The sequence below is a fragment of the Falco punctatus genome, assembly GCF_963210335.1.
Source record: "Falco punctatus genome assembly, chromosome: 6".
NCBI classification, from domain to species: Eukaryota; Metazoa; Chordata; class Aves; order Falconiformes; family Falconidae; genus Falco; species Falco punctatus.
In genome coordinates this window covers 63,131,829-63,156,447 of record NC_137585.1, presented here as the reverse complement: position 1 = coordinate 63,156,447, position 24,619 = coordinate 63,131,829, and the positions used below count along the sequence as shown (strand labels likewise).

General features: G+C 44.9%; 1 protein-coding gene across 1 annotated transcript in view; it reads right to left on the bottom strand.

Moving 5' to 3' along the window:
* Positions 1 to 7,405: 7,405 nt before the first annotated feature.
* PLXNA4 (plexin A4) overlaps positions 7,406 to 24,619 on the bottom strand; it is a 470,690-nt gene continuing 453,476 nt past the window's right edge. The window contains exon 32 of the mRNA XM_080393430.1: positions 7,406 to 24,608. Coding sequence (XP_080249556.1) covers positions 24,513 to 24,608 — 96 coding nt within the window. The 3' untranslated portion in view covers positions 7,406 to 24,512. The remainder of the gene's footprint in view (positions 24,609 to 24,619) is intronic.

Below are 24,619 nucleotides of genomic sequence, written 5' to 3'. Positions count from 1 at the left end.
GGCAAACATCACAGACTGATAAAACTCAATTCCTGTAAGTTGCCAATATCTTGCTAAACCAGAATCCCAAATAAATGCAGCTGCACTTGAGGTGCTGGCAGTATCTGCCCCAGGGACTGGTGGCCATGGTGTAGAAATGTCAAGTCCACCTTGCTTGGGGAAGCCCTTTCCAGGCCATCACCTGGCATAGCTCTTGGCTATGGCACTTAAGAGAGAACTACTGTTTTTACTGTTCTTTTTCCAGTTCAGAGTGCCTGCCATACCATATGCAAGTATGCGTGAGCCTTTTGTGGGATGAAGAGTTTAGTGTGGTAGAGGGAGGTAAACCCAGGGAAATTCTGGGAGTAAAAGCTCTCCCAAGTGAACAGCCCTTGGATTCTTCAGTTATGAAGAAACTGGGACTTACCTACCTTGTACATACTGGGGACAAGTTGGGGAACCAGGACCAGAAACGATCTCACCAAACACAGAAATACAAAAGTCTGAGATTTCTTGATGCCAAACCAACTTAATTAAAGCTGGCCAGGAAAATCCTGTGCGTCTTCAACTGCTTATTAAATAGAGAATGACAAAGTCCTAGTGGTGAGATGTGCATGCATCATTTGTGAGTCATTTTTCCTTCTCTTTCCTATGAAGCACACCATACAAGCAACTGCAGTGCAACAGCAGTCTTGTTACGCCTCCATATCAGTGATTCTGATTGTTATTAATGATAATAACAGCACTTACAGGTCCTAATCAGACACAGTGCTGGGTGCCGTACACAGGATGGTTCCTGAGTGAAACACCATGCAAACAGTATATGCACCTCTCATACCTCCCTGTCCTTTTGTGAAACCACAGGAAGGTGTAATTAACCTGACACCAGCAAGAATTGCTTTTCCAATTTTTCCCTTTCCCAAACAATATGTGAGATTTGCCCTTGCTTTTCTGTATGCCACGCATTTCTCTGGAGACCAAAAACCTGTTACTCCCTTGAAATACTAATGCTACTTTGACACCAGAAATTTTGGTTTTGTCAACTTTTATAAATTATTACCCAGTATTTCAGCACCCACTTGATTTGTGTAATTCTATCAATTTTATTCTAGTTTAAGCCCTGTGAGTTATAAAACCGATGCCTGTGATGTGCTGTAAATTTGAAAGCACATGAAACATTTGTGCCCAATTTAAGAGCAAGATAAAAGATCAAAACAGTTTGCTGCACCAGAAACTCATGAAAGCTGTGCAAAATGCACTCAGTGAAGGAAACTGTAGATGGAGAAATTACATATACATTATAATTCTACATATGTATGGGGAGACATCTTTCAGAGGTAAAGAAGGTGCCTTGCAAAATTGTCAGAGGCTATGTGAGTTTATCAAATTGTGAAATTTGGTTGTCAGGGTCCTCTTGGGTACTGAAAACACTGTATAATTCAGCATCTCCAAGCATCAGATGTTGCAGGGAATGAGCTCTGTAGACTGCTTGTGATACACCATGAACACAAGTTAATGGCCATGAATCCATTGCAGCTCTTTGCAGCCCCCGATGAGAGGTGACTAGGAAACCTAATGAAGCCTGTGTGAAAGATGCTCCCAGGTGACCAGCAAAAGGAAAACACTCTGGATCCACTCCTAGAAGTGCACTGAAAGTGAAGTGCCTTCCAATGTGTTTGAATCTGATACCGATATCCAAAAGACCCAGTTTGTAGTGCCCAGGAAACTACCATCTGCACAGCTAGTGAAAACCTACCATCACCCCATCACTGAGCTGTGATTTCACCTCCCTCCCACCCAGCCTTGCCTTGGTCTGTTAGGTTGGAGGGCCTAAAGCCCATGAGCTCTGCTTCTGTAAGCTGATGTTCCCAAGAGCTAATGAACATGTTTCCAGCCATCAGTCATCACGAGTCTGTTTGCTTCCACTTGTGCTACAGCTGAGTCAAGGCTCCTTGGGGAAACTGTCTTGTTTGATTGCCACGGAGTGCATGGGTGTTATGTGACCTTGCTAATGCTGTGCAGCTACCTACAATGTGTAGAATCATTCTGCAGGCAAACTTCCTAGGCAATTTCTTAGCAAATGCTGAAACATTTCTGTATTGGTCCAAATAGCTTCCTCTTCTTTTCCTCTTTAGGAAGTAAACAGATTTTTCTGTTTGCTAGGGGAAAGAGGTCTTTACTTTTTGAGGCTGAACTGGGAAGCCAAACATACTCTTCGGTATTACTGTTGTCATCTTTGTTGTCCTCATGGGGCTTCTTTCAGCCATCACCCATCCCTGGCAATTTTGTTAGACTGTGAGCACTGAGCTAGGGCAGATCCTGTCATAAAAGTGCATGCAATGTTTCCAATACACAAAACTCTGTAGTGCAAAAGTAAGAAGTCCTGCTGCACTGCATGTTCCTTGGGCAGAGAGCAAAGCTGTGCGGGAAACTTGTAGAGGAATTATAGAGGACTGTATGAAAAATTTATTTGTAAAAAGGTTGTAATGATTGTTAAAAACATAAGGTATGAAATGTAAAAAAAAAGGGGGGGGGGGAATTGTAGAGGAACAAAGCTGGGTTAATTAGCATTGATAATATCCAGCTGTGGGCTGGCTTCAGGGGTGGTGGGTTGGCCGATGTAGGTAAGGTGCAGCTGTGGCTGGTTCTGGTAAGAGGCTGGGCAGCCAACGAAGAGGGGGCAGCTGAGGAAGAAGCAGAAAGAAGAGAGAACACATGCCCTGGGTGAGGAGAGATGAGAAGGCAGCAGAGGGACTAGCATGAGGAGTGTGTTGGTATGGGATGGTAAAAGACCTTGTTGCAGCTGGCTAGTTTGGAGAGTGCTGTGACAGAAACTAATGGGAGGACCTGGCAAAAATTGAAGCAGAACTATTTAGCATAAAATTTTATGTCCTATAGCCTTCTGGTTCCCATATATTTTGGTGTTTGTTCTGCTTCCAAAAGGTTTATCCGCTGTCTGTTTCTTTATCTATATCGTACTGAGAGTTGTGAACTCTATTTGCCTTCTTTTTTTTCCCTGTTGTTTCTCATTGTAAAGCCATCCATGGCTAAAGGAAGAGGTGGGGAGGGATAGTTCTTGGATTTTACTTGCTAAATCTTTTCTAACAGGCTTGATTATCTGCCTGGCCTCCAGGTATGTTTGCAGAGAATCATATGTCTGCTTCATGTGTATCCCATGTGACCTTTACCAGTCCTATGTGGAGCTGTTGGCTTTTCTGACACTGTTGAATGAAGCTGATGGATCAGCCTTGCTAATGAATGGAACTTTATTGCCTTTTGTGTTTGGGTGGAGGTGATCAGGGTGTCAAAGCAATCTGAGATCTCCTTGTTCGTTTGCACAGGACTTGGCAATAGTGACCCTTCTCCAATACTGTGAGGCAAGAACAGGTATGTTCAGGATTGCCATAGTCTACCAAGACTTTTTCCAGCATATGACATGTTATAACAGTCCCTCCGCTTTCAAGATCCATTGCAAGAGCAAGGGCACACTGCATTTGACTTTATAATGACTTAATGAGGCCAGAGGGATGGGACCTCAGCTGGGAGAAAGAAAAAGCAAGCGGGAGGGGAAGTCTGAACAGAGAAATCCACCAAAGAGTGCAGGATAGTATAGGCTGGGTGCCAGTGTACACCATATTCCTTCTCTGCTGGCTTGACGTGGGCTCTGGAAAGGTGAAGATGACCTTCAGGAAGTGTTACTGGGTGGAGAAAGGACAAATTTTCACCATTTCTGGATGCAATTGGGTGCAGCATGATCTAGGTGAACATACTTTAGCAGGACTAGATTTAGCATTTGGACTAGATGATCTCCAGAGGTCCCTTCCAACCCTGAGCATTCTGTGATTTCAGCATAAATAGCTTGTACTTGTGGGCTATGGACAGCCGGGGGATCGCAGGCACACAGAGACCTCACAGCCAGGGCATGCTGGCATGTGATTTCAGGGTACTTTGGAGGATCATTGAAATTAGCTGCAGATGGAGGCTGTGGAATAGGGTGTGCAGGTTCCTCTGAGCCCCACAAAGGATAAAAAAACCAGTGGAGCAATGGGATGTGCATCAAGAAGAGAAACTTTCCCTTTATTCTCTTGCTGACAACGTCGGCTAGGACCAGCCAAGGCAGCACCCCTTTCCCTGGACCATTGGAAGGATATTTTTAATTCTCTTCCAACACCTCAAATGCAGGGGCTAGGGAGAAGAAAAAGGATCAGTTTACAGGACAGGGAAGAGGAGAAAAGTGGCATGCCCCAGCATACTGTGGACTTGAAAGCTTTAGCACAAGGAAGAGTAAGCCCTGGAGCACTTCCCTAGCATAAACTATTCCCAGTTCTCCATTCTTCTCTTTTTTTTTTTTTTTTTTCCCCCCTCATTTTCTTCCCTTTGATCTTGATTTGCTGCTTCTGAAATGTGCATAATTTCACCCTTGGGCAAGTGGAACAGACACAAACTTTCTCTTTCCTTCCTTAAGACACAACTCACAGGCAGTTTTCTGATTTGGGTGCCTGTGGATTAGATCTGCCTTCCATCATCAGGTCACCTCTTGTCTGGGTTTTTCTAGAGTGGACCAGCGAAATTGCCTCCAATGAAATTGGCCTCCAAGGAGTGGCCATGATGACAAGTACAGTGTGTCCACCTCATAACTTGTGTAGCCCTAAGTGCCTGCTGCAATGTAGGCACCTTCTTTACTCCAGAGGCCACTGCACACAGCATCGTTATGAAGTTGATGATTGGCAAGTTTAGACTCCATGTTCAAGCCAGTGTAGATGTGGTATCAGGTTTAAGGTCCTGTCTTCTCTTCTTTCTCATATACCCCAAAACACCTGCTGATTTCTGAGAGCAAGGTAATCCATCCAAGTTACATGGGCTTGAAATGAATTGAGGTTTGAAAGGTGTTTCCATGCATTGCTGAGCTCACGGCAGCAAGGAAAAGAGCAGAGCTAAGTTATTTTGGTTCTGCAAGGTTCATACTGCAGGTGACCCACAGTGATTTCCATAAGACATTTCTGTAGCTATCTCTAGGAAGCATTAGTATGGATGGATGAATGAAGGAAGGCAGATGACAGGAATCTGTTCCCGGGGTTGTGCTGTGACTGGAAAAAAGGAGTGTTTCTCCTCTAACACTTATTGGCACCCCTATTTTAGAAGTTTTGGGATTTTTTATCTCCTCTCATATCACTGAGAAAGGGCAAAATGGGACTTTTTTTTCTCAGGAAAAAGAGGCACCAGCAGGAGCAGGGAACAATGATAGTTGAGCTGACCTCTCTTTGCAGTGCCTGAAGGGTTAACTCTGAGTTTAAGCCAACCCACGGATCCCAGTAGCCTGCTCAGCAGCCCTATGGGCAACTCCAAAATCTGCCTTGTCTTCAATCTTTTCCTGCTGGCAGCATTTCTCCAGATTAGTACATTCCCTCTGTGTGCCAGAAGATAGTGGTTTCCTTCCCTTTGATCCCATGATTTTTAGTCATGCTTTGTCCTTACTCTTCTGAGATGAAGACGCAGAGGGATTCCCATCGCCAGGGAATACCTGTTGTTCCTAAAGAACCCAGAATCTAACCCTGAGAAAAGTCTCAGGAAATAATTTATCCTTCAAAAACTGCTGCCAGACTTGTGCAGGCCTGAATTCTGTGACCAGGCAGTTTATTTTGGAAGTTTAATTCATCCCACAGACTGAGCATTTGTCATTCTTCCTGTGAATTATGTCGCATTCCTAACCAACTATTTGTTAGTCACATGCTTTCCAGTGCTTCTGTGAACAGGATTTTCAGGCTCTGAATTGCTGGGGAAAGTGATGACTGTTTGTTCTGCCTGCTTTAATTATGATTGTTGTTTCTGCCTCCCAACTGGACAGACTTTTTTCAATTTCCTTTTTGCTGGTTATGAATACTGAAAGATCCTGGCCAGGTGGCCAGAGCTGTGCATCCTTTTCTGTTACATATATCTATCCTGAAGATATTTACCAAAAGAGATATTGGCAATGGTACAAACATTCGAGTTGATGCAGACCATTCTCAAGCAAGTTGACTAATAAAAAATGGAGAGGGGGGTGAATACCTGAACAATGCTTTTAGTGTGAGAATGCCCATTCAGTTGCAAAAATGATTGAGGAAATATGGTTTTAAAGTCCAAATCTGTCATAAACTGCCCATGTAAGATGTCTTACTATCAGCCCATGCCTTAAAAATAGGTATTTTCTTCATCACTTTCATCTGGGTATAGATTGCAAATCCTGAAAGCAAAAACCTTGGTGGAGAATACACTGTGCCTAGCCTCCTGCAGAGCCGGAGTCCAGACCTCAAAAGTTCTATCCCTTGATGCATTCTAACAGTGTGTCACAAACCATGCCCATACAGGCTTCTTCGCTGAAGTCAAGGTCTGCAGTGGCTTCATTGGTGGTATCAGCCCTTTCTCCTCTGTTATTTGCGTTCTGCTGCTGGACCATTTTGGCCCAGTGACCTCATCTTTCGTTTTGCATGGTGCAAGCTAATCTGAAATCATCACCAAGAAGCATTCATGGCTCCTTTGAGCCTCTGGAACAGATTAGCGGGGGTCTTCACAGCATGTCACTAACTCCAGCACTGCTGAGGCCACTATGCAATTAGCCAGCAATTGTGCTGCAGCAACCAGATTACATTGAAGATAACCAGATGTGAGCAGATAAAGGCGCCAGTGGAATTTGGGCCATGTGTGTCTTATCTCTGAAAGCCTTCAATAGCTTCTCCAGCCCTGGGTTCAAACAGCAGTCACAGGCCTGCAGTGCCTCACACCAGGATGTTTATTAGGCACCACTTCTGATGGTCTAAGCCAGATAAACTTGCCAGGTGAAGGAGAAAGGTCAGCAGTTTGAAGGTGAAGGCAGAGTTGTGTACTGTCAGATTCTTCTGATCACAGGACATCTGCTCCTGCTCATTCCTCTGAAGGTATCCAAGCACTCATGACACAGGACTGCCAAGGTCTGAGATGAAGATCACAGCATCTCTCTTGTTTAATGGTTGCATGCTTATTTGACTCTGATTGAATCTGTTGCAGTACTCTCCAAACTACCAGCTGCAACAAGGTCTTTTACCATCTCATACCAACACACTGTTCATGCCAGTCCCTCTGCTGCCTTCTCCTAGTCACTCCTCATCCAGGGCTCTCATTCTCTTTCCTCTCTTCTCTCTGCTTCTTCCTCCTCTCTCTTCACTGGCTGCCCAACCTCTTAGCAGAACCACCCACAGCTGCACATCATCCACACCAGCCAGCCCACCGCCCCTGAAGCCAGCCCACAGCTGGATATTATCAATGCTAATTAACCCAGCTTCTTTCCTCTACATCAGGGGTCCTCAAGCTACGGCCCACGGGCTGGATACAGCCCCTCCGGGTCCTTAATCTGGCCCCTGCTATTTACAGACACACACACACCCCCCTGCTGGGGGTTGGGGGGGGGGGGGGGGAACCAAGAAGCTGCAGATGGCTGCCTGCCACTTCATCCGTGTGCTGGCCGCCTGTTTAAAAAGTTTGAGGACCCCTGCTCTACAACATCAAGTATGGGGGCTAAGAATAGATATGGCACTGCAAGATAGTGCTGAGTAGGCTCAGATAGACCTCTCATCCATGCTTTTGTTCCTCGCTGTTGAGAGGTGACACTAACATGTGGGCCAGGTGCTCCCTGCTCAGGTGGGTTGTCTCTTCACATTGTCCCTGCAGCTGGGAGTGTGAGGGAGGAGAAATGTAGCTCGTGAGAACTGGCCTTATCTCATCAGTTCCTCCATTTTTTATTATTTTTTTTTTAATTATTCCTGATCCCCTTCCCTAGGAAATATCCATGCTTAAGACCACAAACACATCTTAAACTCTATACACCACAGATGTAGCAAATTCAGGGACATGATGGTCTTTTCCACAACCTCCCTTACACCTAATATTAACAACAATACCAGTGATGCAGCACACTTCTGATTAACTAGCAAGACAGCCAAGCCTTTCAGGGGAAGGGAATTTCTTTGAAGACCAAAAGGAGGAGCTATGCAACACATCAGGAAGTTGAGAGACATCAGGTGCAATTTGAAATCCCAATCTGAAATCTTCAAAATTGTCCTCCTGTAGATCTAGATATGTTCAGTCAACACGGATGTCTTGGTGCTTCTAACATCCTTCACAAGTGAACCATCAGCAGGGTCAGATACAAAAAGAGGAAGGCTGCCTTACCTTGGAACTATTGGGTTTTAACAACCAGAAAAGACCAAATGAACACTCCTGTATACTCAGGGCATGGCTGCTCTAGAGCATGTCTCAGTGTCCTGTATTCCATGTGGGTTCCTGTACCTTTTGTTGGTCTCTTTCAACCCTTTCATGCCCTCTCATGAGTGAAAGTTCAACAAGAAACTATTTCAGTCATCTGAAGAAAACATCCACCAGCGTTAAAGGTGGCTATAAACTGCACCTACATGTTTATCTAGACCTTTTCTTAGTCAGATCCAGCAGTTGGGGTGTTCTTAATATATTGACTTTTTTCTTTTATCATCCTTTTTTGCAGTTGAACATAGCAATCCAATAACCAACCTCCTTCCCACCCCTTTCATTCCCTCTCTGAAAGGCAAACTGATAAGTAATTTATTTTTTTTTTTTCTTTTAAAGAGTAATCTAAGCTTTACAGGACCTCTACTGTCAGGCTATTTTAGATATTCCATTGACAACTCCCAGCTAGATTTATCTTCAAGGATACTCAGTACCTCCTGATAGCATTATCCTTCTGCTAATTGAAAATCTGTCCTAAGGAAGAAAAATGAAAGATTTCCAAAGGGGGTAAGAAATAACAAGGAAAAAAGAAAAAAAAAACCACCAAAACCAACCCAAAAAACTAAGCAAGCCTCTGAGACAAATCCCCAGGACAGAAATCTGGAATAATGTTTTGTGCTATTCCCTTACAATCAACTTCCCAAAGGGGCAGAATTATCAAATATTACATGGGTAATCTTAGTAATTAAAGAATTTATACATACATATGAAACACCACAGTGCTGATCACAGGACACAATCCAGTTTGCAAAGTACTCTTCTGCTGGGATTCACCAAGACACTTGCTGTTTTATTATGAGTTGAGGGTTTTTTTTAAAGATTGGAGTATTTTTAATCTATTTTTTCCAGATATTTTTCCTCATAACACTTCAGGTTTTACTATATGGTTCTCTTTTTTTTTTTTTTTTTTTTTTTTGTCCAATCAGTTCCTTTCTCTGCCTCTCTTTCCCGCCTTCTTTCTCCCTAAATATTAGCATGTGGTTTTTGGAATCAGAGCCCTGCACAGCAGACAACTACTACAGTTGTCTCCATCAGACAGCTTGGAAGAATGTTGGAGAAGCCTCAGGGGAGGGGCAGCAATACGTTACAGCTAGTCACATGAGGCAGCTTTCAGAGAAGGACAGAAAACAAAAGCCAAACCAACAAAAAGCTCAACAAAACCCAACCTCAAGGATTCGATTGGACTAAGAAAGCAGAAGTTCAGATGAGAAACCTTTCCAACCTGTCTGGCCAAACTAGGAGAAAAAAGACTGTAGGAGGGTATTTAAAAACAATCAGAACATGTCTTTACCTGCTGTTGAAAATCTCCCTTCTCATGGAGCCCAGGAGAAGCACCATTGCCATGTGCACCAACCAACAATCTGTTTTCCCTTGAGAAATCTCTGAACCTCAGAACTACATCACTGACTTAAAGCCCACATATGACCCTACATGTACTTGCATTGGAGTGTTCCTGTCTGGTGAAACAACCTTCTCAGTGTGCTAAGATGGTGTTTTCAGACTCAGTAGCACAAGATACCCTCAAATTTGCACTGCTTGTCAGGAGAAACTTTTCCAAGGGTTCTGGATAAGCTGCCTAAGTGAGAGCAGAATGAACCCTTTGGCCTTTCAGCTTTAAACTGAGATAAGCATTTAAACCATCTCAGCTTAAATAAACATGACAAGTATGCTACTGATTTTGCTGTGGTTTGCCATCAGTACAACTCCCTCCTGACTTTAAGGGAGTGTGATCATTTGTTTGTGATCATTTCTATCATAAAATATATGAAGGGTAATGAAAATGAAAAAGAAGGCACAGAAGTCTCTGTGGTGATGAGAAATGTGCCCTGCATTTTCTCATGTATGGGTGTCCAGTGCTTCCAGGTTGTGCTTCTTGATCTATCACATCAAATTCATAAATTCAATAAGTTGTAAAAATTCTGGTGGAAGAAAGGAGATACTGATATAATGTAACATGCTCAAGTACAGGTTTTCCTTGTCTATGCACGCTGACCAGCAGGTCTGTTAGGAGAGGTGGTGTGATCTAACATATCACCCAAGGCTTTGGACCAGCAGGTTCTAGTCCCAACTTTGTGTCTGTCCCTAGCAAATCACTTCTTTTCTGGAAGATCCAACCTTTGACTCAGATTTACTTTGCTCTCTCTGAATTTGTATTTTGAGGTATTTTATTCTGAGGGTATTTTATGATGCCTGCTAGCTTAAACTTCCAAGGGATTCACAGTCTGCCTACATAATTATCAGCCATTGAAGGCAAGCTTTGGGAAACACGGACCACTTCTGAAGTTCAGACTTGTCTAACTTGTAATGCTGAAATGTTCCAGACTGACTTTCTGTTTTGCAGGCTGAATGTTTGCATGTAAATGCAAGCAAAAATATGAAAGGGTACCCCAGCCCCCCTCCACGACTTCCCCCCCATTCCCCCCCCCCCCCCCCCCCTTCCCCCTTAAACCATCAAAGAATACAATTAAGGGAAACCACCTTGTTTGGCCCAACTTGAAAAGAACCAGGATAGCCCTTTCATTCGGAAGGTTTAATGTGGGATAAATGTTTGCAATATGGCTTGTGCTAGGGAGTGGCTTGTGGATAAAAAGAAGTGAGAAGCAGACTGAGTGTTGCTCTTACTCTCCAGGATGAAGGGAAGGGGACTGGATAGGAGTGGTTGACTGGCGGATTGGTCTGTGAGGCAGCAACTGCTTTTATATCTCTATTAGCAGGAAAGGAAGAAGGAAGGAGACCAAAGAAAGAAGATGGAATGGGTGGAGAAAGTGAGGAGACCTGGGTGCAGCCTGGAAGCATCATCCTGTGAAGTAGGAGATGGAAGAATGGCAGGAAAAGGAATGGATTTACAGCCTGACACCCCCGCAGATGGCTCCTTGCATTTGTCCTTTTGCAGACAAACAGACCCCACATGAATTATGGGGCTATAATTCTATTTGTGGATGGTGGATGGGAAGAGGGGGGAGGTTGCAAGAGCTGTTTGGTGGTTTATGACCTTCCCAGAAGCCCTTGATGGAATTCCAGCCCCATAACTCACAACTGCCTCTTCTGAATCTAATTCACCAGAGGTCTCTGGATGTGGTAGTTGAGATCGAGTGCGGTGTTGTGTCTTGCCCCTGCTGAGGAGTTAATCAGATTGCCTTGGCTAATCCAAAGCAGGGCAGTATTATGAGACAGTTTCCATGGCGAGTGCGTTCTGGTTTGGCTGGGGTGCTGTGAAAGCAGAGAACAGACTTAGGTACCGTTGACGTAATTGGATCAGTGTCTGCAGCCTTCTTTCCTTCATAGTCATCCATCAGAAATAAAGTACAGGACCAGAGCCATGGCATGGCCATTGAGGTGACCCTGGTGTCTTGAACCCTGGAGGTTTTCCATTTGGCTTTCCCTAGTGACACCAACGGGTTGCAAGCTGCCCGCAGGTCTGCCCTGTGCTGCAGCTGGTGAGTGAGACCTGACTCTAGGCCACAGCACCTAACTCAGGACATGAGATTTAGCTCAGGTGCATGCCTGTAGACCTGCCCTAGAACATTACAAAGAAGAACAGGTCCTAACCGTACCTCAGGGTCTGTACTCTGGCATGCTGGTGCTCCTCCAGCAAAGGGTTAATCAAACTGGACAGCGCAACACTTATAGGACCAACTTGATACCAGTCAGTAGTGCCTGAGGGACAGAGATGGGATGGCCTGGGGTGTATCCCTTGCTTCAGCGGACAGATTTCTCTCTGGCATCATCTCTGGACTCCAAAAGGCTGTGTTTCAAAATTCAAATCTAACTTCAAAGCTGACCACAAGCATTTCTTAGGGCTCATTCTCCCATCCTCGTGTACAAGCCCTGAACAAGTAAGCATCACTCTCTCACAGTCATAACAGACCGAACCTTTAAAACAGCTCCTTGTCCAATATTTTGTTACAAACCTACCCTGACTCAGTAGACCCTTTTCCCAATCTGTCTTTTTTGGGTCCATCTCTGTGTATTTGGCTCAGTGAAGCACCTGTGTCTAAAAGCATATAAGGCAGAAGGAGCCAGACTGGGTGCAGTTTTATCCGTGAAAGTAAAAAATCCCTGGTACATGCTCTTCCCAAACTGTGCCTGGGCATTGAGGTGGCACTGTCCAAAATTGTGCTGGGGAGCATGCTAGCAGCTAAACATCACAGTGTCAGCCTAATGCTTGATACTCCACCTTGGCCTTCTTTTATTTACTAGCACAGATGTAGCCAGGAAAAACATAATGCCTGGTGGTGTTATCTGCTTGTCATGCTCCTACCCATCAAATGTTTGTGTGTCATGAATTGTGACTAACTGGTGATCTGCTTGCCTGTGTTGTAGGAACAAGGGCTGCACCCCATATGGTGTACTGAAAGCAAGCTGGCCCGTGGAGATGTCTTGGCATCGTGTTTGGTTTTGGGAGTTATAAGGTCAGTAAGTACATTTCCCATTAGAATTTATGAGAAGGCAGGAAATTCAAAGAAGCTAATAATAATAATAATGATGATGACAATAAAAGTTATTCTCCTTTCATTTTTTTTTCTTTGAACATTTTAGCTGAAGGCAAAATACCAAATTGATTCCTGCTTTCCTCCCGGATGCTTGTTGGGTTGTGGGAACATACAACACCCCACAGAGGAGTTCAGGGCTCTGCAGCGTACACAGCGAAAGACATTCCCTTTCCTAAGACAATTACAGCAGGAAAGGTCAAAGCAGACCCATTGGTGGGGTTCATTCCACCTGGCTTTAGAAAGGCATAATGCAACCATCCACAGCTGGGCCAGCTCCCCCATCCTCCTTGGCCCAGCAAGAGGAAACAAGCCTTCACCTTGGTCATTCACTGATTATTTGAGCCATTGAGGCTGCAATGAGATGAATCGTATCCTGAACGTGCCCATTTTTCACTGGTGACTGTGTGGGGAGACAGGAGAACTAGCACAGAAGAAAACACCCACAGCCACTCAAATCCCCAGCACTAGAAGAGGCAATTTTGCAGAGATCCTTCTAGGATGGCTCTGAATAAACCCTCATTGATCCCAGAATCATTTTGGGATTGGGATTGCCTGCAGCATGCTGGCACACCTTGTACTGAAGCTAGCAAGGGCAAGTGACCCAGAGTGACAGTCTCCATCACTCTCACCACCTCGGTGAGGATAACAACCCTGAGGCTGGACATGAGGAAAGGAGTGTCGGTCAGTGCCCTGGTACCAGTGATATCCAGTGGACACGAGAGAGCTGATGCTGGAGTTATACTCTGCTGAACCAGAAAAACTTCCAGGAAGGGGACTGGTGAGGGGGACAGCTTAATATGATGCAGGCAGCTGAACCTGTGAAGTGTCAGAAAGTGGCTGAGGGAAATAATAAAGGGAAATTGAATGCTCTCCAGGTTGCTGGAAATAGTCCTTCTCAGCTGACATCTGGGATTGCTTTGGGAAGCTGAGCTGCAGACCAGCTCCTAGCTTTCCCCTGGGACCTGAAGACTGGCTCCTAGCTTTGTCCCTTTCCCCTGCCAGGTTTTCAAGGGTCACTTGGGGGATATTATTTACACTGGGGATGTCGCAGAGCTCTGGCAAATGGTGACCATTTCCTCGGTGGAGGAGCTTGAAGGAGGGCTGGACTGAGATGCAGGAAATGGACATCACCTCTCATGGACAGTAAAAGCAAGAAAGCTCTGAAAATACCTCTTTTCTGTAGCTTGGGGGTGGAAGAATCCAGTATGGACAGAGAAACAGCAGCAATCTTCATGAAAAGATGGGCAGATGGCTACTGCCCACTTTGTAAATAGCTGGCTAGCCTTAAATATCCAGCTTATAGCCCATTTGGGAGCTGAACAGAGGCATTTCAGAGACTGAAACGGGGAGAAATGGCAGGTACCTCCAGCACGCTTGCGCTGTGTCATGCACTTGCAAACACAGCCAACAGGACCTGAGCCCAGATCCCTCAGGATCTCCAGTGTGCCCCAGCAGGCACCAGACTGGTGCCCTGTTCTGTCGCAGACATAACCATGCCAGAGGTTTTCCTCCTCGCTCCTACCTTTGCAGCTCTCATTAAATCAATAGGTAAATTCTCCACTAAGCGGTAGCAAGCCCACACATGTAATCCCCTTGAAAGCAAACATTTCAAGCTTACAGCTGACAACAGGGAGTTACCACAAGCCTGGAATCTGTTTGCTTGGCTGTGCTAAGTAATTGCAGACACGTCTAATGCTTGGAAGGGTGTTTTTGTGGGAATAGTTGGTGTTGTGTTGTTTGCCAGTCTTGGCACTGAAGACAAGAGGAAACTGTGGTCTGGTACGTATCGCGTATAAGGTCTAGCTACAGGATCACAGTGTAGGTCCTAACCATGCCTTGCCCTATGGATTCTCACAAACCTGCAATACACTGCTGTGTCCGGTTGCAGAAACAGTGACTGGGTTGATCAGTACTGGGCAAATATAAGCTGCAGAGACCCCTAGCTTTGTCTCTGAGCTGCTGTGTGATTGTAGGCAATTAATTTCACCTCTTTGTGCCTCAGTTTCTTCCCAACCTCTTCCTTTTCCTGCCCAGTCTCACCGACATGGAAGCTGTTATTTCTACAGGGATGCCCTCCCTCTGTTTTTGCAACATCTGGCAAAGACTCAACCTAAAACTCTTGTGCAAATGTCAAGTACAACCACCTTGTCTGGAAGGGAGTTTTTATAAGATATTTTAGTTTAGGTTTAAAAAAAAACCCAAAACCCACATAGCTTCATAAAATAAAGCATTTTCTTTAGAGATGTTTTTGCTTTTTCCCTAAATACGCTAATAATTCAGAATAGCTTAAATCTGAAGCATTTATTCCGACACAGGATTTTCTAATATCAGTTCCTGCCACTCACCCTGTTTCTTTCACCAACCCAGAGGGGTCTAATGGGTGATACCAATACTGATGACACACTGCTGTGACTGATGGATGTGCTGTGGGACGTGCTGGCAGAGTGATGCCAGCCCTTCTGGGTCACAGACTTTTCCTCTGCTGTGTCCCAAGAAGCAGAAGGACAGAGAAGTCTCATTTCCATGGCTGATGTGGTCAGTCTGTGGACATACATATGCCGTTCATCTATAGGTACCCAGGCATGTGCTTAGTAGCATCAGGCTGAAGCCTATTGCAAAAGCTGCCAGCACTTCATCTGATTCCCTTCCTTTTTTGAAATGCACTTTCTTACTTCCTTTCCATGCTTTCCATTGCACTGAGGCTTGCCGAACTGAGTTCAGCAAAAAGGTGTTTGCTCTCCACAAGGCTTATATTGGCATCGGCAATCCTGTAAAACCTGTCAGCTGTCTCCTCCTTCAGTGGGTGACAGAGGCTTAGCATTTTGGAGCATGGCAGGAGTTGCACCAGCTCCAGGCAACTCTGTTTTCCACTCTGCTGAACGAAAGGGAGAACAGTGGCACAGGGCTAGCTGGGAGAAGGGAGGGAACAGGAAATTTCAGGAGCATACACAGGTAGAGGAGGCTGGTAAGGATGCCCAGCTCTTGGGATGGCAGTGAGTGTGACGGGTTTGTCCCTGTTTTGTGGGGACAAGGAGGCTGGTGACTATGTACAGCTCTGGCTGTGAGTCTGCTGAGGATGCAGGACACAGGAGGAAGCAGGTACACGGCTCTGCCCTCCTCTGCCATGGCTTATTGCTGTGAGAGTGGTGAATTATGAAAGAGGGCAGTTTTGGTAGTCCCCAGCACCATGTCCCCTTTCCACCTCCAGAGGGACCTTGCTCTGCTTACATCAGTTTGGCTTTTCAAGAGCAGGGTCAGTGAAAAGCACCTACGAACCTTTTATCTCCAGTTTGCCTTCAGCTGGCAAGAAGTTCAGTCTCAGGTCAATTCTCCTGTCCTTTGGTGTACATCATGAGGCTGACATGTAAAATCACGCAGACCTGTGTCAAAGCAGTTCAAACCCTGCCTGGGCTTGGCCAAGTCCATCATCAGTCCCAGGGAATCTGACCTCCTTCATTAAAGTTTTACTCTTTGCAACAGCCATTCAAAAGGCAGTATCATAAGATAATAATCATAAGATAAGGGAAGCACAGTAGTTGGGGAACAGACATGGGAAAGGGAAAATGGATTTTCCTCTCTTGCTTTAAGCCGAGCTATGTAGGAACTGGAGTGTTCATGAGCTTCTCCTTCTTCCCACATGCGGGAGGAGAGCACGGGTAGGACACAGGGCAAGGAAGGAGGCTGCCTTTCGCACTGCCTGGGGAACATCTTAAGTTTTGAACATACATGCTGAGGAAGGAGACCATGCCTAACAACGAGAAGGCTGCAGACTTTCCCACAGACCTTCCCTCTGCCTTGGAAAGACATCCATCTTCCACCTCCAGCCAAAGATATAGATGCTGAAGACAGATTATTTCTCTCTGCTTGCATGGCCAACCACAACTGGTGCAAGCAGGGCTTGCCCCACTGCCAGCTTCAGGCCTGAAGGACATCCTGGGGACAGGGAAGCAAGTGGGTTGGTGTATTTGCTTCTCCACCAAAGACTACCTATGACTCTTCCAGGTTTGAAACCCACTGTGAAGATTGCTGCTCTAAGTTAATGGCCAAGGAGCCAGCGGCTGGCTCCCACTGAGGACTTTCCTTTCAAGAGCTGTAGGATGTGTTTCCTTTAACAGCATGCCTGAATTCATGAGCTTGTCAGACATACTCAAAATGTACAGCTGATGACACCCCAGAGGCAGACAGAAAGGAATAACCTGTCTAGAACCCACATCTCCAAAAAAATTTCAAACTATCCAATAAATGTGGTTTTGTGTGAGAGGGAAAGGAAGAAAGAGAAATAGAGAGAGGACAAAAAAGAAGGCAGGTGGGGAGGGAGGGAGGGGTGGATTGGTGGAAGAAAGCTTTTCACAGTCATTTCTTGACTTAAGTTCGTTGATCCCCAAGCCTTTGCCTTCTCTATGAGCAGCTGGGGTCTGTCCATCTGGGGTCCACTCCCCACCATGTTTCACCAGCCCAGCCCATGGGCATGAGTATAAAGCCAAGCCCAAAATGCCAACATGTGCTGACTCTCCAGAGCACTAAGGAAACTCTAGAGCATCTACTGTAGAAGGTGGGAGAGCCTCAGCTTGGGAGAGGGCTCCAGCGGTGTACCTGTGGAGCAGACCTGCTTTGAGGACTTACATGGTCTTCAGTCTCCTGCTTCCCCGTCACTTGAATTATCTCTCTGGCTCCGTTTGGCCACAGGAAGCAACAGTCACAGCCTGGGGCATTTTTATTTCTTTATTTTTTTTAATAAACTTTATTCTATATTACAAATAGGTTTTTTTCTTTTTTGTTCTGGACTGCAAAATAGGAATGCCTTATATTTACATACACAGGTATACAATTAATTATAACAAAGGTACAGAAGCTTTGCCTTTACCAAGTAACAACGGGATTCCAATTTAAATAGTATAGATTTTATTTATTTTTTAACTAGGATCAATTCAAAAGAAAATCAAACCAACAACAACAACAACCTAAGAAAAAGGATCCCAACCTCCTTTCTAATGCTGTCTTGACATCTCTTTGAGGCTGTTATTAACACTGTAGTGAAAGGATATGTCTTTACATTGACTTTGTGTTTAAGGTGGAAGCTTTAGCAAAACAGAGAACGAGACTTCTGGGCTCATGTGTATGTCCAAGACACAGGGTCAGACACTAGGAAGGGCCTGGCTTGTAACTTTAAATAATCCAGTTGCCTCTCATCTTGATTCCTTGGGGAAAACACTGGGAGCATTTGGCTAGCACCTAATCTCTCTGCTTCCTTACGCCACTCTGGGCTGGAAAGTAGGTTTTCTCCAGGGTCTGGAGAAAAAGCAGCATAGAAATTTTAAATAACACCAAGTTTCTCTTAAGATACTTCAGAAAGAACTGCAAGCTTGGACATGTGCTTGGATTTCTCCAAATGGCTCTTGTGCCTCACTCTATGTGAAAGTGAACAGCGCCCTCTCCTACTGGGAAATGCTGTCTTCAGAGCCAAGGAGCCATGTCAGACCACACCAGCAAGAGAAGGGAATGCCAAAAGAGCCTAAATGTCCTGGTTTCCCCCCTATTTTCCACACCCAGGTTCACTTTACTGAGCTTCCCTGTATACTGCTCTCTGCTGCGAGCGTCTTTGAGGTGATCTGTTTCCAAGCAGAAAGAATTTCTTGAGGTAAACTCTCCATTTTTAGAACAGAAGATTAACACACACGAAAAAAACCCCACCCAAAACTAAACCCCCCCAAAAAACCAAAAAAGCCAATGAACAAACAACAACAACGACGACAACTGAAATCACACATGTGACAGGTTGATTAGACTAAGCAGCTTTATATCCTCGCTGGGTTTTTTTGGTGGTTTTATTTTTTTCCAAGTGTATATTTTTTTTCTCCTTTTTTTTTTTTTTTTGACATCTTTCTACAAATTAATTTGTAGCTTTAAGCTTGTGTCCCCTTGGGTGCTTCCCTAAAAGCGTAGTGAACTGAGCCATCCCAAATAAAACATTGTTGACAAGCTCCATTTTCAAAACATTACCACAAAACAGTTATCCCTCATCAGACAACAGAACTTTTTTTGGAGAAAGGGGCATTGCACAGTGGTGGAGGTGAGGGAAAACTGCAGGACTCCATGGACTAAAAGACACTCTGAAGTGGGAGCAGCATTGGATGCAAATGGCTGTGAATAGCCAGGAGGTTGAGGTTCAGACCATGGCGTTGAGGTTCGCTTGCTTTGTCAGGTGCCTGATCCACAGCATACCAAGTTTGGATGGTAAGGGCTAGGGCACCCCAAGATCTCCACCTGCTCTGGTGGACTGGTCAAGACTTCTTGACTAGTCATCAGACTAGCACAGAGCAAATTGTACTGGCATCACTGAGGCTACACCAATACTTCTTTACCCAACAGCTGTCATGGCAAGCCATCTGCCAACACAGAAACACAATCTACTGTGATCATGTAAATGATCCTAGCTCCCTATTTCAGAGAAAGAGATCCTTTCCTGGGATTCCCTGGTCATCCCGGGAGAGGAGGTTATCAGAGGTTCAGAGGAGTTTAAACAACAACACTGATTTGAGAGCTGCGGTTTATATTGATCTTTTCATTCAGAGGTGGGGAATAGGCAAACTGGGTTCCTGGGTACAAATTTTGGTGAGCATCTGAAACGAACACAAACTTGGTGGGATGACAATGCACATTTCTATGCAGTGCCCTCTGTCTGGCTTCTGTAGCTAAACGCTGAACCAGGAAGAAGAAAGGGACTAAACCCACCTTGTTGGGACTGGTGGGGACTGGGCAAAGGACTTATCTTGTCACAGCATCCTCCCACACCAGCAATGGCCACTGCAGGAAGCAGCAGATTTCTATGGAGGAGCAAACCTCTTGCACACCAGAGCCTACCTCAGGGGTCTGGGAAGTAGGAACAATTATCTTCCTCTCTCTCATTCCTTTTACAGTGTCAAGAAATAGCTCCACATAGTCAGATGAATCTGCTTCATGAATAATTCTTCTACAGGTTGCTGAGAAAAGTGAAGCATGACTTGTTTTACTGATGCCTTGCTGACGTGAGAGAGTAGTCCTGGTCATCTTTAGTGCCCAGAGTTTTCTTTTTAATGTGAGATGGTCCTTGCACTTAAGGGTCCTTTGTGGAGACACAAATGTATGCCCCGCTAAAAGAAGCCCTGGGACTGAGTCATTTCAGGTTTCCCATCTTCCTTTGTAAGAGTATTGCACATTATGGTGTCCTTTTCCAAAGCAATTCACTAAAGCCCTGGGGAAGGACAGATCTACATTTTGTGTTTTAGCTTACTTTTAAACAATTTTCCTCTTGATAGTAGCTGTCTTGTGCTTGGGTTGTTACATTATAGGAATCCTGGACTTTAGGAAATGTGGAAGTGATGTGTAATCTTTCTGTTGGCTGACTCAACAGTGAGACTGTCCACTTAAAACTCTATCAGTTTTCAATAGTATTATTACAAATAATTATGACAATCATGTGATTTACTTGGTCTCTTTCTCTTGACGGTACACCTTCCTGTGGGCTAATGCACAAGACCTGGAAACGTTGGTAATCACTTTTCAGTTAAAGCAAATACCAACGAAAATTCTACTGGTAAATCTTCATGTCAAAATACTTTTTTATGGTTTCCAGTGTCAAAGAGGTAAGATAAGACAACCACAGTGGTAAAACTACAGATGAGAAAATTGGCAGAGCCCTCTTACCTAATGGAGCAAGGCTGGTGTATGCTGGATTGGACAAAACCTTCAGATATGTTCAGAACAGAATGTACAGTGGGAGGAGAAGGACTAGGGCATGTTGGGAGAGGAAGGTGCCCTTGGGTGACATTTCTCTTTTTCAGTTTTTCTCCTATGCTGTCTGTTAAAACACTAACAATCTCTAACACCTTCTACCAGGTAACTTGCAACTTCTCCCACAACAGTGTTTACTGGAAGGCTCAGTCTGCAAAAGTACATGATGTGATGGGTTATGTCTCAAATCACTGCGTCACTGATAGGTGAGTACACTCACAGGGAGGACACGATGTGTTTGCAGAGGGACTGTTCACCTTTCGTCCTTTAACCCAGGTGAAAAGTCCCAGAGCAAACTCTGCAGTGAAGAAATAACCTTAGCTCTCTCAATAGGACCACAGAGAACCTTCATGAGTTCCCTTTCCCTGTTTCTTGTGGTGCTGACAGTGTCAGCATTCATTGTCTTGATTGCAGTGTTCAAGAAATACCCATAAAGGTCAGCCTATCATCTGGCATATTCTGCATGTTAGGAATCTGTCCATTGACTTGTAAGGACTTTGGCTCCAGTTGTCTTGGTGTGGCTTGAGAAACAGTGTGAAGTACTACCTGTTGGGTATTTTTGGCCAAGTGCAGATAGAGAGGTGAGGGGTAAAGATCAAAGGAAGAGGAAAAGAATGCATCGATGGTGTAGGGCTCATTCTTCTGCTTGTGTCTTTGTTTTTAGTTGTATTTTGCATGCATTTAAAAAATAGTTAGCTCAACAGGTGAGGCAGGGAAGAAAGATGCCAAGACCTCTCATAGACCGGGAAATGCTGGGACAGTGGTTGGAAATGGGGAGGGCACTGAAGGGGACAGGGGAGGAAGCCCACACATTTACATCACAATTCTGGCACATTTTCCAAGCGAAAACCAAAACCAGCTCAAACACCAAATAAAGAAAAACAAAAAGAAAAATAAGGAGGAGATTAAAGAGAAGCAAAACACAGATTTTCTTTCAAATCCTGGGGATGGTAGAAAGAAGAGGGTGGAGAGAAAATGGAAATGCCTAAATGGGAACTTGGGAAGTGTTAAGACACCAATCTTGTGGCTCTTCCCATTTCCCCTAAGTGTTTCATTCTCAGTGTCTCTGAGGTGTTCATGTTTTTCTTGAAAAATACATATATATATATTACAGATGAAAAACTTCGTACCAGCAAGAAGAAATGAAATAATAACAATGGAAAACCACCATAAGAAAACAAAAACACAGCCCTGAAAACATAAATTAAAAAAAAAAAAAAGGGTGAGTCTTAAATTTCCCCTGTGGTGTTCCTCTGACTTCAGTAACAGTGCAGGATTACACCAGTTCACTTTGATACTTTTTTTTTTTGTTGTTGTAAAACAGCTTCTTCTTCCTTTCATATGCGCATGTCCAGACAGTATAGCCCATCACTCATAACCATTTCCCCGCCCACCCACCCCCTCCCCGAGCCAGCTATTTGTCCTTAGACTCCTACCATCCAGCTGTGAGTACAAGGCATGACAATAGGGTCCATATTTATCTTTTGTGGCACTTTGTTTGTCAAAACCTTTGGTTTCTTCCTTTTTTTTTTTTTTTTAATTTTCCTTTTTTATGTACTTATAAAAAATATTGTGTTTGTGGTGGTGGTGTAATTTTCTTACTGCTGGCTCTGGTGGGACTTCCACCCCACTTTCACAGCCATAATCAATGGATCTGGAACATGCGCTGACATTACTAAATGGATCAACAAAACCATGGCAGAACCAGCCAAACCCAAATCATCCCCAATGCGCAGGCCTCTTAAAAATGCTGAGATGTCCATAAGGTGCGTGATGAGTCCATCAGCTCAGCAATCAAACAGAAAGCAAGCAAAATTAAAAAGGAAATAATGCACACGCACACACAGATACACACACACACACACAAAATAATAATAATTAGAATCAAGAGAGAAATGTCTGGGGTTTGAAAACCAAGGCGTGTCCCTAAGTTTGCTGTTTCAATATGGATCTCGTGATATTCTCCCCACAGACACATCCAGTTTTGGACTGCTGTTCTTTAAATGGTTTTAGAAAGACTTGCCTACATTTATCTGCTTGGCTGAATGAAACCCACTTGCTGACTGACTTCTGTTTGCACCACATCCCCCGTCAGATGCACTCATCATTCGTCGCTTTGAAGAGGTTCTGGTTTGCTAGCAAGAGGCATGAATAAAACCAAATGCACTCATTCTGCAATCAATTTACACACGCTGTCTTTACCCCTTCCTCCCTCCAGGTGCAAAGTAGATCCAGGCTGTAGCTCTGAGGATGGTGTGAGGTGGATGTGGGATGATTCTCCATGGCATCAAGTCACTTCCCCACCTGCTAGTGAGCTCTGTTCCTTTCTGGTGAGATGAATGCAGACCCAGCTCTTGCCTCCGTACAAGATGCAAAGTTCTCCAGACCCTGAGGGTCTCCCACTATGCTGAACCATGGCATTACCCAGGCTGGCAGCAGTATGAACCAAATAGCCAAACGCAGAAGAGACGCAGGAGCTCACTCCTCTTTGGTTGACCACAAAACAGATTGAGATGTTGTTCTGCAGGAGTTGAGCAGAGGAGAGGACAAGGTAGTCACCCACAATTGTTCTGTGGTGATGGTGATCTCTGAAGGGATAGGAAGTGTGAAGAGGCAGCAGATCCTTCCCAGGCAGCAACTGTGCCTTCAGCAAGGCCTGTTGATTCAAGGAATGGGGAAGAGAAAAGGCCAGGAGTTGGCACCAAAAGGCAGATGGGCTTACAGCGGTTCAGAGACCTCCAGAAGACATGCAGTTTGGCTGGGGGTATCTAGGTAGAAGAATATTTTGCAGTTTTTCATTTGGATTTCCTCCAGGATTTCCTTCCAAAATATGTGGTGACATTTCCTTTTAGGAGTGGCTTTGGAGGAAGGTTTTACCATCAGTCCTATGCATCACCTTGCTTCATCGCAAGCCCTTCACGTATCCTTCTGATATTCCACCATGAGAAAACAGTAGCTTTGTTCCAGTTGAGGAAACAAAATTGAAAGAACTTACAGCTTTAAAAAAAATAAAAAAAAATCCCTCTGGTTGGTTTTTGAGGCCAGTCTCCTTGCCTGGAACAAAATGAGACTTGCAGCTCTTGCTTTCCAAGCTGAGGTGGGAACAAGGGAGATGCTGTGCTGTTCATTGCCAGAAGGAACAGAACGACCACCAATGGGATGCCACTGAGCAGAGAGCATTTTTGCCGCAGTGCTACAACCAACAGGACACAATGGGAAAGACGGAGGGGGACACAGGTCTCTTTGAAAAATAAGAATAACCATATGAAACACATGGGCAGGGGAGCGTCGGTCTCCTCCTCCCCCCCAACCCTCCCCCTCCCCCAAGAGAACAGCTACACTGCTGTTTGCCCAGGCAGATAAGAGCCACAATGGTCCCACTCTGGACGGAGCTGTGGCATTTTTCGGGGATCCTTGGGGTTCCTCTCCCAGTGGGTCACTATCAAGTGATAGAATTGCAATGGCTCTGCAGGAGAGGATCTCGATTTCTCCTGCCCTCCAAGATCCCTGCAGGCAGGCTGTCTTCCCCCTGGGGAGACTTTTAGTAATACTGAGTTCATTTCCATGTCCGCTCCAGAGGCTACAGGCCTCGGAGGGCAGTTAAAGCAGCATGACAGAAGTTACCTCCCAATTTCCCATCTGCAGATTGATGATGTGATGATGGGGGAGGGTTTGGAGGGTAAGAGGGTTGTGTGTAATAGTTCTTCTCTAGGGAAAAGGCAGAGGGGAAGCTGTGAAAAGGAGTGCTCCACCCAAACGTCTTCATGTCCCCAGAGTCAAGATTCCTCTGCAGTCTTTTCTTTTAACCCCTGGGGCTTTGTCGCTTTGTCCACAGATTTTGAAAGAGAAAGAAATGAGAGAGAGAGAGAGAGAGAGGAGTGCTGTTCAGGTGACTCTGCTTACAGTCGATCAAAACTTGCACTTGGTAAAGATGATGATCTTGAGTGAGGCACGACTTGGTTTATCCCTCCCAGGGTGTCCCTGGCAGGACAGTTCTCAGCTGTCTATGCTCATGAGGGTTATGACTTGTTCAAGTTTGTAGGCAAGTTTCTGTTTCCCAGCCTGGTCATCTTGATCAAGGGCTCCAAGAATCTGGAAAAGGA